We start from the raw sequence: 16,935 nt of genomic DNA, 5'->3' as shown, positions 1-16,935 counted from the left end.
GGGCTAATATTCTCCCGAAATTCGTCTTTGTAGAATGTGACTTTCTGAGGAAATGGACTGAATATTCTGGTGGCCGGCGGGGAAACCCTGAGCATACATGATGATGTGATTGCGTATATACTATGTAGTTATAAGTATACATAGACCCATACACCTTGTGGAACGAAGATTTTGTTTCCATCCAAGAGAATCGGATATGACGTTCTCAAAATTAACTTTACAAATAGCACAAGGCTGGAGTGACTTTTTAGGTTTAATAGATCCCGCTGGGTCGCAGCGCAACTATGTTATTATAATAATTAAGATTAAAATTCAGATTAAGATTAAGGTTAAGATAAGGAATAAAATAAGGTTTAAGATTAAGATTAAGATTAGGATTAGGATTAAGACTAAGTCTGTCAGATTGTGGTTAAAATAAGGATTAAAATAAAGTTAGGTGTAAGATTAGAATTAAGAGTGAGATTAATGCTAAGATTAAGATCAAGATTAAGATTAAGACTCAAATTAAAATTAAGATTCGGATTCAAAACAAGATTAAGATTGAAATAATTTGTATGACTATGCATACGATTAAGACTAAAATCAAGATTGATATGATTAAAATTAAAATTAAGATTCTGATTAAGATTAAAATAAAGTTTAAGATTAAGATAAAAATAAAGTTCAGTATTAATATTAATATTAAGATTATGATTAAGACAATGATTTAAATTAAGATTAAAGTTAACATTAAGATCGACATTATGATTATGATTAAAATTTAAAATGAGATTGAGATTAAGATCAAGACTAGTTTAAGTTTAAGATTAAGATCCAAGATTGAGAATGAGATTGTGATTGAGATTAAGTTAATAACTGTTCTTAGTTATGCAGAAAAATTCTCTTATAATGTGGGATCCACACAAACAACTTTTATTTTATAAAACTAAATAAAGTTTATTCTTTAACAAAAACCGTATAAATACAAGTTTCAAACCTTGTCCCATATTAAAAAAAATCACAAAACTTTCTTAAAAATTTCAAGCGTGTGCGTTCACACAAAAAGCTGGGTCGAGCTCAAACCAACGAAAGTCCTAGTTCCGCGCCAAATAAGCTGTCAGAAATTTCCAAATTTTTTTTGCGATCAAACCTAATGTGTACACGCTGTTGAATTCCTTAAACACTGATTACGTGGATTTGTATAAAATAAATCTAATTTAAAAGCAATATAAAATNACAAAACTTTCTTAAAAATTTCAAGCGTGTGCGTTCACACAAAAAGCTGGGTCGAGCTCAAACCAACGAAAGTCCTAGTTCCGCGCCAAATAAGCTGTCAGAAATTTCCAAATTTTTTTTGCGACCAAACCTAATGTGAACACGCTGTTGAATTCCTTAAACACTGATTACGTGGATTTGTATAAAATAAATCTAATTTAAAAGCAATATAAAACTATTTACTAAGTATATTAATCCACCATAAATCTTACAATACTAGATATATAGTTTTTAATACTGATCATATATTTAGCAACAAATTAACTATACTCGATAAGAGCGTTGAACGAATTCCCAAAGTACATTGACGTGCATAAGTATTTACCAGAAAAAAGGCATGCACACGAACAGTTTAGTTTGTCCATTGCTTTTATGGCAAAATTTACTGAGCCAAAGAACAAATGAAAAGGTAGCCCCTCCTTTGCAATATTTTACTTACTCTAGCATTCTTATTTATCTTTACCGCACGCAAAGGTAGTGTGAAAATAAACATATGCACATACATACATACATACATATATATAGGTATACGTATTACCAAAATAATAAAAAAGATTAAGTTCGCTAACGAAAACTAAAAGAAAAATGTTAACGTGTTCAACAGGCAAATTGAAGTGAAAAGGAAATTGGCAGATAACCTATACACACTTACAAGGTGGTGTATGTATANACGCAAAGGTAGTGTGAAAATAAACATATGCACATACATACATACATACATATATATAGGTATATGTATTACCAAAATAATAAAAAAGATTAAATTCGCTAACGAAAACTAAAAGAAAAATGTTAACGTGTTCAACAGGCAAGTTGAAGTGAAAAGGAAATTGGCAGAGAACCTATACACACTTACAAGGTGGTGTATGTATATATGTATGTACATATCTGTTCAATTGCAATGAAGCGAAGAAGGAAACCCAAGTGTGACGTGCTCAATAAGACAGATAAGCGGAAGGTCAACAAAAAAATAAATAAACAAAAAAAAAAAAAAACAAAAAAAAAAAAAAACAAAAAAAAAAACGTTAACGATACTCGCACTCGTACATATCAACGGAATGAATCGTTTCAATTGAAAAATAATGCGTCGATAACAGTAGGTTGAGGTGCCGCCATTGAGCTTCCGGGCGGTGGAGGTGGAGTCGGTTGGTGCTGGTGTCGGTGTCGGTGTACTCTAAATTTGCCATGTGCTTTTTTCATCATTTTATTTATATGTACGACATACATACTATGTAAGCAATTTAATAATTTGATGCTTTAACTAAATAATGAATAATAATAGATTGGCGCTAACACATAGNTCGTTTCAATTGAAAAATAATGCGTCGATAACAGTAGGTTGAGGTGCCGCCATTGAGCTTCCGGGCGGTGGAGGTGGAGTCGGTTGGTGCTGGTGTCGGTGTACTCTAAATTTGCCATGTGCTTTTTTCATCATTTTATTTATATGTACTACATACATACATATGTAAGCAATTTAATAATTTGATGCTTTAACTAAATAATGAATAATAATAGATTGGCGCTAACACATATTTAAGTTAGTGTTTGGCCCATGCTTCTCCTCCGATTTGTGGCGTGCGCTTTGATGTTGACACATAAAAGGGAGGTACACTAGGAGGTTTGCCATTGCCTGCCGAGGGGCGACAGCTATTAGAAAAAACTTTTTTCGGTTTTTTATTTTATTGTTTTTATGTTGTGTTGAACCGTACTTGAACCCAGGCGCTGCGGAATAGTAGCGCGCACTGCTAACCACTACACACCACAGCAGCCGCCTAACTACATAAATACATAATTAATTCCAACAAAATATACATATGTACATCAACACATGTAAATAATCGCCAATGCAAGAAAAATCTATTGCCAACACGCTGGCACATCGACATCCGCCAATAGCAGATCACTCAGCAACGAGAAATATGTAGTTCAAATTCAGATTTGAGGAAAGTAAACAAATAGGTGAAGAACAAGTGGCAATGCGCCATAACATCTACAGTGGCTTACAGTGAAAATGGCCAACTCGTCACCGAAATATAAATATAATTTTTATATTTTTACATAGTTTTATCTTCAATAAATAAATAAATACCTATTTTTCATTACAAGTACCAAAAACAAACAAAATTCCAATAACTCGATTTCAAAATAACCTACGCTATTAAGAAAAAATTTTAGTGAACTAAATAAAAGATAGAAAATTAAACAGCAAAGTCCTACTTGACGATTTCACAAAGAATTCGCTATTTTTTTACTACCTCTGATTTTTAAGAAATTTGTAAGGGGAATCGACTTCATTCTCTATACCCATACCCAGCAGGAAAAAGGAGTAAAAAGAAATTAGGGAAGCCCTTCTNCCTACGCTATTAAGAAAAAATTTTAGTGAACTAAATAAAAGATAGAAAATTAAACAGCAAAGTCCTACTTGACGATTTCACAAAGAATTCGCTATTTTTCTACTTACTCTGATTTTTAAGAAATTTGTAAGGGGAATCGACTTCATTCTCTCTACCCATACCCAGCAGGAAAAAGGAGTAAAAAGAAATTAGGGAAGCCCTTCTCTAGAATGTAGAGGGCCTTACCACCTCAATGACTTCCTTAATTACACAGGTTTACAAAAAAAAGAAAATTACTGCATATTGAACCAAAACTCTATGTCCCAATGTTATTCAACGCGCTGAATGCGAATCCGAGGTCTGTTAGCCCCCATCAGTCAGGTTCGAGGTCATTTGAGGGTCAAGTAGGGAAATNCTTCTCTAGAATGTAGAGGGCCTTACCACCTCAATGACTTCCTTAATTACACAGATTTACAAAAAAAAGAAAATTACTGCATATTGAACCAAAATTCTATGTCCCAATGTTATTCAACGCGCTGAATGCGAATCCGAGGTCTGTTAGCCCCCATCAGTCAGGTTCGAGGCCATTTGAGGGTCAAGTAGGGAAATATTAATTGAATAAACCTGAAAATTCAATACAATTCTTCTGAATTTGATCTTGGGATGACCTTGAAGAATCAAGGGACCCCCATATGAACGTAATGGCACGCGCCCAACATTGTCATTAAAAATGTTGTAATTTAATGTCTAGTGGAAATTCAGCATAACACGTTGCTAACTCTCGCGAAGGAGCTTTGAAAGCACTCTGTTCGTAGTGATGATGAGATGTGCTTTGCACTAGCTTAGGAGCTGTTCTGTAATACCTTATCAAGGGAAGGCCTTGACAAATAGTTTCTGGGTATATTATTCAAAAATAAATATATGCGCGCTTATGGTGATGATGATGAATTTATGGTTACAGCCGAACTTTTTAAATCATTTCTATCAAAATGAAATTCAAATATTAATTGGTTGAGGGTTGGCCAGTTTCGCTGAGAGCCACTGTATGTTTACGTATGTATGTATGTATGTATATGAACATTAGGCCGTGAGTATTTTTGCACGGCAATTTGTATTGTTTTTTGTTGTACTTTTTGAAATTTTCGTCATAAGTACCTTTGGCATTTACAGTTGGATGTTCTTGCCTCGAGGAGACAATTTTTATGTTCCAAAGTTCATTGACCTCAAATCCACCCCGTTCTAGTACTTACCCACTAGATCTCAGTTCCTACCACCCTAACATACGACGCTAATGTCTATAAAGACAGCTCTCCAGAAATCATTTAACCTTTGCAATGAAAGTATGTAACATGGCGACCCGTAGGTTCGGCAAAAAAAAAAAAAAATTATAGTTTTAAGTAAATTGTTGATCGAATTTAATATAAATTATTGTTGTTGTTGTAGGCTAGTCGATTGATTGTGTTTGTGTGCAAGAAATGTGAAGAAAAGTTTTTTTTCATGTACACAAGCAGAATCGATCGATTAGCCTACAACATTAACAGCAAACGTTTTTGTTTCGGAAATTGCGTTGCACAAATACTTTAATAGTCGGTTTCACCAGCAACTTAAATGGAATTTGTTTTTTTTTCTTTCAATTTCCATATAAAATTCCAAAAATTAACATCATTTTTCACTTGAATTGCTTTCGCGAAATTGGCTGTAAGATTAAGTATTTGCTTAAGGTTCATGTGGAATATATATAGAAATCCATTTGTATTGCTAAATAATATAAACATTTACATTAGCGTAAATTGTAAATAGGAGAAGTCCTTCTAGAAGGCATGCAGGGAAGCCACTTTTTCAGCTCTTCTTAGGTAAGCCTTATGCGAAAATATTCCTCTAATTACTTATCGCTGATAGTCCAACTAGTAAGTCGGTGCCTGAGCGGTCCAAGTCCTCAAAGAAATGTTTACCCGGAAATCTGAAGCGCTTTCTTCGTAGTGCGACACATTCGTATGTACAACTGTGTGTTAGATTTAACGTAAGTACCTGTTAAGCATAGCGTATCAACTCAATGCGATGATAAGTGCAACGAAATGCAAGCATTTCGGCACTAATCGCCAGTGTGGTGCGGACACTCTAACCGACCTTGGTAGGGCCCGAAGCCTACCTAAACCTCTGCCGTTCTTTGGGTCCCGACACCCGATTGCAATGCAACACCACATTGAACCATTATAGTTCTACCCGCATTTGGGTGTTAAACCACAGCCACCACGATACTCTCCGAATGGCCGTACATACCACAGTAGTGCTCACCAGCCCGACTTGGTCAACCAGCTCGACCCAAACAACTTACTCAACTCGCCAGACCCGCACATGCTCAACTTTCTCAACTAGCTCGATTTTCGCATCCGTGGATGTCTAAAATTCCACACTCGCAACATCCCTACTCTGCAAATGTCCGGATTAGTTCAGTCGTTCTTATTTAGTAGCTGCTCTCCTCAAATTGTGAGACCAAGGAATATCAGAGAGTGATGTATCACTGGAATCGATTCTCTCGATTTTTTTTAGAAACGTGATCTATCTTGCGCACTAGCCCACTTTCGCATTACGCGAAACACTACGATCGCTTGGGACCCAGTAAAAATTGACGGCGCGTGGTCTAAGAGAATGAAGCAATTTTCGACATTCCTAAAGTCATACCAAACTATAGTCGCCAACCTGAAAGCCTTGATCACAGCTTCACTGCCTATAACATAGGCGAGTTTCGAGTGATCAAGGTCTAACATTCTTACCAATCTTGCATGGGTCGGTGCCCGAAAAATATGGAAGTAGCAAGGCAGATCTCGTTCCTATGTTCATCTTGGATTCTTTTTTGGAAGATTGAGCTATAGTCGCTGCCAAAAATCGAGCGGATTTTCAAGTTTCTTCTTTAGGGAACTTCGAAGTTGTGTCCAAAGTCGATCTCTGTGATGTGATAGATAAAACATTCGGTTTAACCCCTAGCTCCGTCTTAACTGGAATGTCCAAGAGTGTGTTTGAAGCCACCAGGGGGATCGCAGGCGTGCAGGCGACTGCACTCTTTGTGTATAGGCAAGCCAACTGCTGTACCTTCCGCACGATTTTCTTAAAAAAAAGCTGCGATTGAACTCCATAGTTGTATGTATATAAATAGTTACATAGAATCGCACACATGTCAATTTATTTTTCCACACTTCAACTTTATGTCGGCACTGGTAACCGTAATCCTAAAGCAATCAAACTTTATACATACATAAATGATTTTGGACAAAAGGAAAAAATCTGGAACACCCTAATGCATACATCTACATATACAAAGGCAATGTGTGTCGTGTACATACATACATACATATTTCGACTTATACGTGACACTGATGCTCATAGCAGCAGGCAAACACAACCTCGACCAAATTAAAAAAGTACACAAATGGCCAACCTAACAGTTTGAGTGTGGAAATTGTATTATAAAATAAATTATTATTTTTTTTTTGTTAGCTAGTTAGCACTGGGCTCCTTCATGTGAAATAGGCTAGTAATAATTATTTCAGTATCAAAAGTACCCCTGCAGAAAATGTGACTAGCCCGGTATGACCAGGGGATCAGTCGCAAAGAAACAAGCGCGAGATGCCACCTCGACCTCTGTTCGATTTTGTTCGAGAATGTCGCATATACAAATTAATTTTATGCTTCTATACCTGAATAAATGTGAAGCTGGTTGACTTTTTCAAATACATAAATATACTGAGAAAATTGTCCCTCTAGAAGTTTCGACTGGTAGCTCACGTCACATACGAAATTTTATTTTTTAAGGGCGTACATATCACTGAAATGCTAATTGTAGCTTTAATAGATGAATCGAAGACTAATTAACAAATAATAATTTATGTTTTCAGTCTTGTTTAAACATGCAACTCCTCTCCGCCTGGACATAAACTAGCAGTGGGATTCCATCTATCTCCCAATGTTCTTCGTACTGCTGCAGAAGAGATTGTTAGTTGGCTATTACCAACCTCGCAGAAACAACTGGTATGACGAAGAGTGCCAAGCAGCTGCTGCAGAAAAATACGCAGCATACAAAGCTACTGGCGACTCACGCGACAAGTGAGCGATAATGGCGAAAAAGGAGAGAAGAGAGAGACGTCTTTTCAAGAGAATGAGAAGAGAGGCAGAAAGGTCTGAGTTCGGCTAAAAAATTCTATCAGAAAATAAGGCAGAAATCAAATGGTTTTAAGACCGGGGCTTGCTCCTGGAAAGATAAAGATGGAAATCTGGTAACCGACACCCGGAGTATACTAGAGATATGGCAAAACAGGTGGAGCGTTTGATGAAGAATAACCCGAACCAGTGTATAAGCTCACGTCCCTCCACTCGACCAAGACGAGGTGAGTACACTGAAATCCCAGTGTATTTTGTGTAATTTGTCCAATACACAAGAAGGGGAATAATGCCGATTGCTCCAATTGTAGTGAAATAAGCCTTCTTAATATTGATTACAAGGTCCTGTCCACGATACTGTAGGGAAGATTGAAGCCCTTCACGAACCAATTTGTTGGACCATATCAGTGTGGCTACAGACCTGGTGAGTTCACCATTGACCATACTTTCACAGCACGTCAAAAGTCGGAGAAGACAATAGATATCGACTGCTGAGTGGAAAACTCGACAACTTTTCAAGAACGCCCTATTTCAGAATTCGGTTCAAAGACGCTCTATCCCAACTGCCGATTCAAAAACACCTTGTCTCAGCACATTTTCAATATATTTTCATTTGAGATAGGGCGTTCTTGAAAAGTCAGACAGGGCGTTTTCGAACTGGCTGCCGAGATAGGTTGATCTTCCCTTCAGCCAATCGATGTGCAAACGACACACACCATCTTTTTGTCGATTTAAAAGCCGATTTTGATATCACGAAGAGAAGCTGCCTGTACGACGACGCCATGTCTAAATTTGGGATCCCTGTAAAACTAATACGGCTATGTAGATTGACGTTGAGCACAACTTTCAGCTCCGTTCAAATTGGGAAAGACTTCTCCCCGCCCCGTTTCAGCACAAAGGAGGTTTTAGACAAGGTGACTCAAGGGCGACTTTTTCAATCTGATGCTGGAAAGCTTAATAAGAGCTGCCAATCTGAATCGCTAATTATAGCAAAAGAACGATACAGGTGGCATATGCGGATGATATCGATATCATCGGTCTGAAACTTGAGGACGCCAGCGCTTGATTTGAGGCAGTGAAGGGCTTTGTCTACCTAGTATCTATCGCTAACGTTAGCCTAGAGATCAAACGAAGGATAACTCTTGGCACTTTTGGCACGAACAGAGTGGAAGGAAAGACCAGGTGAAAAAGGATCTGTCTGCACTCAGGATGAACAACTGGAGCGAATTCGGAAAGGAAAGAGGCAATTGGCAAAAGTTTTCGGTCTCAGCCTAAACCGACAAACGGTTGTAGTGCCAAATAAGAACAATCTTGAAATGTATGCTTATGAGATTAGTCGAGAATAATAGATACCCAATTGCAATGCACGGAAACTGAACCGAGTTTTCTCGCTTTAGAAATTAGTCGCATATATTTTGCAATTTCTTTTATTCATTGAAAATATTAAGAGTAATAGCTGTTGTATTGCTGCTGAGCTTCTGCGTTGGATACTTATAGGGGACGCCGAGTGTATAAATGTGCAGATAGTGTTTAAGTGTAAGAAATTATCTTTGCCTAGTATGAAGCTTTGCGCGTGTCCATCTTTCAATATCAACAAATACATAGCGGCATTTTCGCGCCATCTGACTCAATCAGCCTGTTTAACGATTACTGGGGCAATCAGATTGTAAGCAAAAAAAAAGGTTATGAACGTGGTTGATCTTTCTATAAAGAAAAAATACGCTTATATTCAGCTAACTGGGTTTCTAGAGAGACCATCAGTTTGGGCTCATTGTGAAATAACAGTCTTAAAGATTTGAGCTATCAGCGATATGTTACCACCGGCCAGAGGCAGCGGCTTGCTTGTAAGGAAATGCACAGAATAGAGGCTTTATCTGTCCATTACTGTCTTATATATTTCTACCTTCAGAAACCCCCAGGATAAATACCGATTTATTTCAAAAAGTGAGTATTAGCTCAAGCTAAAATAGTAAAACATTGGAGATACTAATATTACGTCAATGCTTAATTTGCAGGCTAATTTCCATAACGGATGGACAATTGGCTCAGTAGCCTCAAGAGCTGGATAACTAACTCCTGCCAAATATGGCAAATACTAAAACGTTACTTGCCGCAGCTCACCAAAAGTATTTTCTTTGGATCAAAAGCAGATATCAACATTTATGTCTTCCCTTTGGACTTGCGGCGTTCAAAGTGATGGCGTCGGATTGTCGGAGTGGTACAGGGAAACTAGGCTTTCTCGACACCAACCGAGGATAGGTGCGTGTCATGTCACGCTAGATTATTCTAACAAGTAACCACAAATATGAATCTTCTCTGCGTTTTATTTAATGGCCACTTTTAAACGCCTTAGAGCAAGAGGGAAAACTTAATGTTATTACTTCGATCGGGAATGTAGCTTATCTAATGTCACATGGTGGCTGATTCCAAAGAAGACGGTTGTTGACATGCTTACCACGGTGGGAGGAATCGCTTCGCTCTTCCATCGGCAGCTACAAGCTTCCGTCGTGGAGGTGATGTTCTGCCGCCATTCTTACCCCCAAAATTTTTACGTGATTAAACGTGTTTGCTGCACTGCATTTGAAACTGGTTTGTTCTGAGATCCCTCGCGGAGAAGAATTTGTCAAGCTGGTAAAGGATACCAATTATTTTCATTTGTAAGCTGATTCTTGCCTTGGAAAATATCTTTACTATGTGGGACTTACATGTGTACAGTCGAATAAAATACTCCCTTTTGATTTTAGAAATAAATCAGCGATTGATGATCAGACAGACAGTAGGAGACCCACCTTTTTCATTCAGAAGTGTCAGCTCTGTGATAGTCAGGTAAAGGGTCGTGTTTTGGCGCCGAAACCAAATGCTTTAGAAAGCTGGTAACGACAGCGGGGTTTACGCGACCGGACTGACCCAGATTTATATCTTGCAAAGGACACTCATTTTAGCAGCATTTTCCAAAAACTCTTTACAACAACCCACCCTTTTGTAAGGTCATAAAATATCTGAGAAGTGATACGAGTAATGTTAGATTTTGTGGTCCTGAAGTCCGTGCCTATTCCCTGCATTCTAGGATAAAGGTTGCCTGTGCGTTTCTCAGAAATTCGCCTTATTTCCAGAGGGGTTAACGATTTTTCTTGTTTTTCCCACCTCAAGTACCTCGATTAAAGCGCGGTAAGCATTGTAACGAATTTTGATTAACCTATTTGCGGTTTTCACCGAAACTATATGAAAAACTTTCCTTTGCATTTTATATGAGATGTTCACCAACTCGGACGAACTACTCGCCGGGTTCGGGTGCAAATGGATCTTTCACCACCTCCAGCGAGTGAGGACTGGGAGGTGTGCAGTATATGCATTCAGGGCCTCTTAATTTATTTACGAATGTATCGAAATTGAATGGGAAGAGGTGGAGGTGTCTTCAGCCAAAAAACGCTCCATCAACCTGGAATTTAGGCTACCGGATCACTGTAGCGTTTTCCGAGCAGAGGCTGAGAAGGCTTCGGACTGGTTACTCTATTCCGAGAGCCAATAAGCTATTATTTGGGTTCCGGGTCAAATAGAAATTGCTACAAACTGCATGACCGGTGAGCTGGCAAAACAGGGAATCCTTGGGAAGTGCTCCCGGGTAGACACTGGGTGTTCCCTGATCCCATGGGTTCTATTTATGGACAGGCGGGTGCCGAGCGCTTTAGGTCGCACTTTTTCCACACTCCTGATGAACTTTCGGGAATGGATATCAGTCGCTTAAGGAGCTTTATTGTAAGCACGGAGCATTTTTCTTAGAAGAAGCCCTAGGTGTCATCATTATTTGCTTGCCCTATAGTATCACCTAATAAACGGAGGTTCTGGCCTTCCTGAGCTGATTGATACCAAGACTATCACCGAAGGAGGATGCTCCATGCGACTTTGGATGCACATATGAGCAAATTTTCTCCTGGGCGCCTTGTGACGTATTTTACCGCATCAACTAGGATTGTTTAACCGTTTTCTATATTGTTCAAAATCCCGACTTCTTCGTGTAATTTTTACAAAATTTTAGTCTGGGGCCCATTTTAGTCATTTGTTGTATTTTCCTTAAGGTGGAGCTTGAGGGTTGCTCGAAAAATTGCCAGTCCTTGATTTGTATAATTTTGAATACCCTTCTCAAAGGGAGTTTTCTGTTTTCAAGAACAATTTCCTGGATGATACAAGGATCATCCCTCATGGTGGTTTTGTGAAACTGACCTCTATGAGAGGGTATTTGAACTTCGCAAATTACACTCGAATATCATTTTGTTATTTCGAAAACAGCAGCAGCTCGGCTTAAAACCACTAATCACACTACTTTAGGAAACTTGCTGCCGAATATAACCCAATTTTCGTACTAAAACTTACCGGTTTCTTAGCCGCCAATGGTTTGCTGATTAAATTTAAATGTGGTTCGAAATCTTGCCCAAATTTCTCGATCAGACTATTTTCAGCAGCCTCCTGAGGACATTCTTCTTTCTGCACCAGATCCCACACATCTTCTGGCAAGTATAAACTCAGCGCCAATCCTACCAGGATCCCAAATACAAAGTAATGATTCCGGTTGAGCGCAGATCTTCGCATGATCGATCAGTTCGTGGAATTTGAAGAATCCAATTGAATGAGGAATAAGCCGGTTTATGGTTAATAGCCCAAAAACGGTGATAACTGCCACAAAGCGTTTGAGCAGTTGGTAATTGCAAGTCACAATAGCACTCTTTGACACCACCGTCGTCGTCGTCGTCGTTGTTGTCTCCAAACAGCATTAAACCGTTGCAAAGAACAACACAGAAAGGAGAGAAAACTATAGACAGCGATCTTTGCACTCAAAGAAATGCGTATTGGTTTTATTCGCTGTTGTTGAAGATGCAAACTGATGTGTGTTATTGCTGCTGTTGAAGCTGTGTGTCCACCACGTTACCTCCAGCCGACGATCGATCCACAATGCAGCATGACACTTGCTCCATATGTACGTCGCGCCACACGCTACACACACATACATACATAAGTATGCACGTTGCAACACTAACACACACACGCCGATAGTAAAACACGCACGCAATTAACGCAACAGGCGAAGCAGAAGAACTTGAACCGGCAGACGGAAAGCAAACGAATCGGCAAATCAGCAAACAAAAACACGATATTTCGTATTCATAAAACATAAAACAGACAATTGAACGCACCACCAAAATTTTATTTCTCTTTTCAATTTTTTCCCTGCTTTTAACAGCAATTCCACTCTTTTTTCTTATTTTCAAATTCGTTGATAACTTTTTTTTTGCAGCTTTTTGCAGGAGTACATTCCCATTTATTAGGTATTTATTTATTGCTTTTTCCGTTTTAATTTTGGCACCATAGCACTTTTTTTGTTAGTTTCTAGTGGTTGGTAAAATCACGTTTTACTGGTGTACAGCTCACATATTCCATTCATATTCGATAGCACTTTATTTTATTTGATGGCAAGCATATATGTATGTAGCATCTGATTAATTTAATTTAAAAAATCAGCATTAATTAAAAAAACCGCACAACCCAACAACAACAAAAAGAACAAACAGCAACGCATGGCAAGCAATAATCAAAAAAAAAAAACCAAATCACCGACGAAGAAATCGCGAGACACCGCTCACAAAACACAACCGCACTCCGCGACAGAATTAACAAATCTATTCACCAGTGAGGTGAATAAAAGTGCACATTTGTTTTGTTTCCCTTTTCGAATGATGAACCATCGCGATTACTTGAGCGACATCTGACGGCAACGAAATGAAACAAGTTAAGGTTGGATATTTCAAAATGATCTTAAGTGGAAGTAAATACAAGTGATGATTAGGTGTTATGTATGTATGTATGTACACAAGTACACATGTATCTAATAAGAAATTAATATTAATTTAAATTTAAATAGCATGATTACTAATCTGTTTGCAACGTTTTTCCAAGGTACAGTCGTTCGAACGCGATTCAACTTTAACCATCTGCCGTTCTATCGAGCGAGTGTGCGATTAAATGCTGTGGTTAGCTCAAAAGACCGGTGACCGGTAATAAAATCAAATTGTACAATTATATGGCGAAAGTAGCGTGAAGAAAAGAAATTTAGTAAACTTATGGCATAGCCATAAACATGGCATTTGTTATTTTGAATAAGAAAGACAGATATTTTTTGCATCTTATTTTTTTAAGACAAAAATAAAAACCTAAATTTTCCCGAAATTTTTTTGATCTGTAAATAATTCGTAACTTTTGCTTTTTATTTTTTAGGCACTTATAAAAGACAAAATTAAGTTAAAAAAATCAAATAAAAACACCTAAAAGAATTAAAAAGTAGAAAATCATTTTTTCTTAGACTCATAGGATTAGTCTTCAAAACTTTTGATTTTAAAATTTCAATAATAATTATAAACAATTTATGAGATTTAAAATGAAGAACATAGGGCGCATGTAATAGACTTGAAGTGCTATGTGTAGTTCACTAACACTTATATTAGATTTAATTGGCAGTAATTCTACAGACTATTGCATATCGTGGTCACTTTGCTCCCATTAGGCAATTCACACTATAGTTTACCGCGCATTGAAATTTGAGATCGATTTGATTTTGGTTTTAAACGAAAGCTTTCTTAAAACTCTTGGGTTTGTCACTCATATTTCAATATTTCATATAACTTGTGTATAATTTAAATAAATTCGATTTTTCAAACAGGTGGCAACCCCAATTATTTTTAAACTAAAACCTTCCTAAACCTCTTTGTAACAACCATATTGTGATATACATATGTATACCTTGCATCAATTAACTGATGATTTAAGCTTAATTCGACTTTTTAGACATCTGGCAACCCGTCTACATTTTATTTATAAATAAAGCATTTTCAAAAGTTTGATACCCACCTTTTAATGATTCAATTAACTTTTTAAATATATAATTTGAATATACTTATGCACATAACTTTTTTGACGGGTGGCAACCCCCTTAAAATATTCTAAATTTTCAAATCCAAAATTTTTAGCACTTTTGCTTGAAACCCATAATTTAATATTTCATATAACTTGTGTAAAATATAATTTAATTCGTCTTCTCAAACAAGTGGCAACCTTCTTCAAAATATTTTCAAGCTAAAACCTTCTTAAACCACTTTAACTATGTAACATCCATATTTTGATACATATTTCAATTACCTAACTCCCCTACATGTGTCTTAGAAATTAAGCCTTTTCAAACTCCATTTCGATTGATACCCATTTTTTATGATTCTTTTAACTTATTAAATAATTTCAATTTAATTTTGTTAAAGGTGGCAAACCTTTTTAATAGAATCAAAACCGTATGGCGTCGTAGAGGCGGATATAGTACAGGCGCGAAGGGAGCTTCGTCCCTATATATATTGATCTGGGTATCATTTCCCTTAAATGCTCCATTTGTGTCGAATGACAAAAGGTTTGAGAAGTCTCAACTTCATATTTAAAGTTTAGTCTACGTCTGTTACCAAATTAACATTCGCGTCTCTGCAGGAACTAGATCAAACAGTATTGAACCCATTCAATTTCGGCCTTATTTGCCCACGGAGTTTTCGGGGCGTAGTCCTGCCTGTATACTCTGTTTTCCTCAGCAACGGCGACACGGCAGTCCTTGCCACCAGCTGTTTCTGCTTGGGTGGTAGTAATTAACCACCTCTCTCCTTGCTTGTTTATGCAGGATTGAGAGCCAGCTGCAACGATGTTGGCCGCTCAAATGGAATTGTCGACAAGATCGGTGAATGGTCTCTTTCGTCTCTCACAACATGATCAGCTTCGGCATTTGTTCTTTGATCGTGGGATAGCGAAGTGGTTTTCTGGAGGTTTTGACCAATTCCATGCCAAATTTATGTGCTGTCTCCTGTCACCTGTTTAATCAACGCATTCTGCTATGTCCATCACGTTTCATTCAAAATTGAAAAAAAATATGATTTATGGGCGTGGCAAAATCGATCGAAACTCGAGTTTGCTAGTTTTTGCCTAATTACAAAAATGAGATACCATTGGAAAGGTACTAATCGGGATATCTATCAAAAGCGAAAACACAAACATTTGTCTCGACCGAGATAGATTCAAATGAATTACTCGAGGAAAATAAGAGTCCTAGTAGGTCTGAGACAGAAAACTTCATCAAAACCAGCACTTTCCAGCAGCAAAAGCTATGTTGTTTTAAGACTGTGGACTATGCGGTTCTGATCTAATAACGTAGTTCAATTTTCAAATTAAAATAACGTACAAATTTAAAAACAAACAAAAGAACGTAAACGTTGAAGGAAACTGAATTTACGTTCTCCTCTTTAGTCAAGACAAGAGCTCCCCAACGTTGGCGACATCTACCATGCGCTCCACACAAACTAAAACCAGGCGCCATCTTGTGTGCCTTTGAGTGCGTAGCGATTTGTCAGCACTGGTGAGAGCTAGTCATGTATTAGCAGAGAACGAAAAATATTAGTTTTTCTTTCACATCATTTTGTCGCGGACGGGAAAATTTGTTGGTCGCAGTGGAGAATTGATTGTTTTTTTGTTTTGTGAAATTCTTATTGGAAACTAATAAGAACTTAATAAAATTACCGACCAGTGTTGAATGTGAGTAAAAAAAAAAATGTATACAAGTGTATTGGTGCATAAAATTTTGCAGGATATGCAGTGAAAAATTTGTCAGCAGGCTCCAGAAAAATTAGTAGAAGAAAGTTGAAGTTCGAAAAACGCAACGACGGACGAGAAGAAGAACCGTTAAAGATACATTTCAGGGTAGGAGAGTGATTTTCCCTTTTGCTTTATTGCGGTGGTGTGAAGGTACAAGTTCGAAAAATTAAGCCCACTTTCGGAGGGTGGTTAAATGATGGGCTCACTGGCTCACTCACTGACTGACTGACTGACCGACTCTGGTCGTGTGACTAAATGGTCGGCTGACTGGCTGGCCAACGGTTGGTGGTTGCCGTTAAGGATATGGTGGTCCATCTCTACTACATAAATAAGTNAGGGTGGTTAAATGATGGGCTCACTGGCTCACTCACTGACTGACTGACTGACCGACTGACTGACCGACTGGTCGTGTGACTAAATGGTCGGCTGACTGGCTGGCCAACGGTTGGTGGTTGCCGTCAAAGGATATGGTGGTCCATCTCTACTACATAAATAAGGAGAAAAATATTCGAATAAGATGCGTTAG

At 37.8% G+C, this 16,935-nt stretch overlaps 2 protein-coding genes across 5 annotated transcripts in view; one reads left to right on the top strand and one right to left on the bottom strand.

Annotated features, from left to right (window-relative positions):
* Nucleotides 1-13,393, bottom strand: part of Chpf (Chondroitin polymerizing factor) — a 54,393-nt gene extending 41,000 nt beyond the window's left edge. Inside the window, exons 1-2 of one of the 2 annotated variants that reach the window (XM_017620479.1) lie at nucleotides 13,354-13,393; nucleotides 12,114-13,230 (exon numbers count right to left, since the gene is read on the bottom strand). In XM_017620479.1, coding sequence (XP_017475968.1) covers nucleotides 12,114-12,329 — 216 coding nt within the window. In that variant the 5' untranslated portion in view covers nucleotides 12,330-13,230; nucleotides 13,354-13,393. The remainder of the gene's footprint in view (nucleotides 1-12,113; nucleotides 13,231-13,353) is intronic. The other variant, XM_017620480.1, reaches the window with a different exon arrangement.
* LOC108366165 (serine/threonine-protein phosphatase 2B catalytic subunit 3) overlaps nucleotides 1-16,935 on the top strand; it is a 78,080-nt gene that overhangs the window by 39,442 nt on the left and 21,703 nt on the right. The window contains exon 1 of one of the 3 annotated variants that reach the window (XM_017620481.1): nucleotides 16,214-16,349. The exons of 1 other annotated variant lie outside the window; for it this stretch is intronic. The gene's annotated coding sequence lies outside the window, so the exon portion shown is untranslated. Of the gene's footprint in view, nucleotides 1-16,213; nucleotides 16,350-16,372; nucleotides 16,515-16,935 lie in introns of those variants that run through there. One more of the 3 variants, XM_017620483.1, reaches the window with a different exon arrangement.

The sequence above is a fragment of the Rhagoletis zephyria genome, unplaced genomic scaffold, assembly GCF_001687245.7.
Source record: "Rhagoletis zephyria isolate East Lansing unplaced genomic scaffold, Rhagoletis_zephyria_1.1 Rzeph_scaffold_02174, whole genome shotgun sequence".
Lineage (NCBI taxonomy): Eukaryota > Metazoa > Arthropoda > Insecta > Diptera > Tephritidae > Rhagoletis > Rhagoletis zephyria.
The sequence above is the reverse complement of the archived record's forward strand: the minus strand, read 5'-3'. Positions and strand labels throughout refer to the sequence as shown.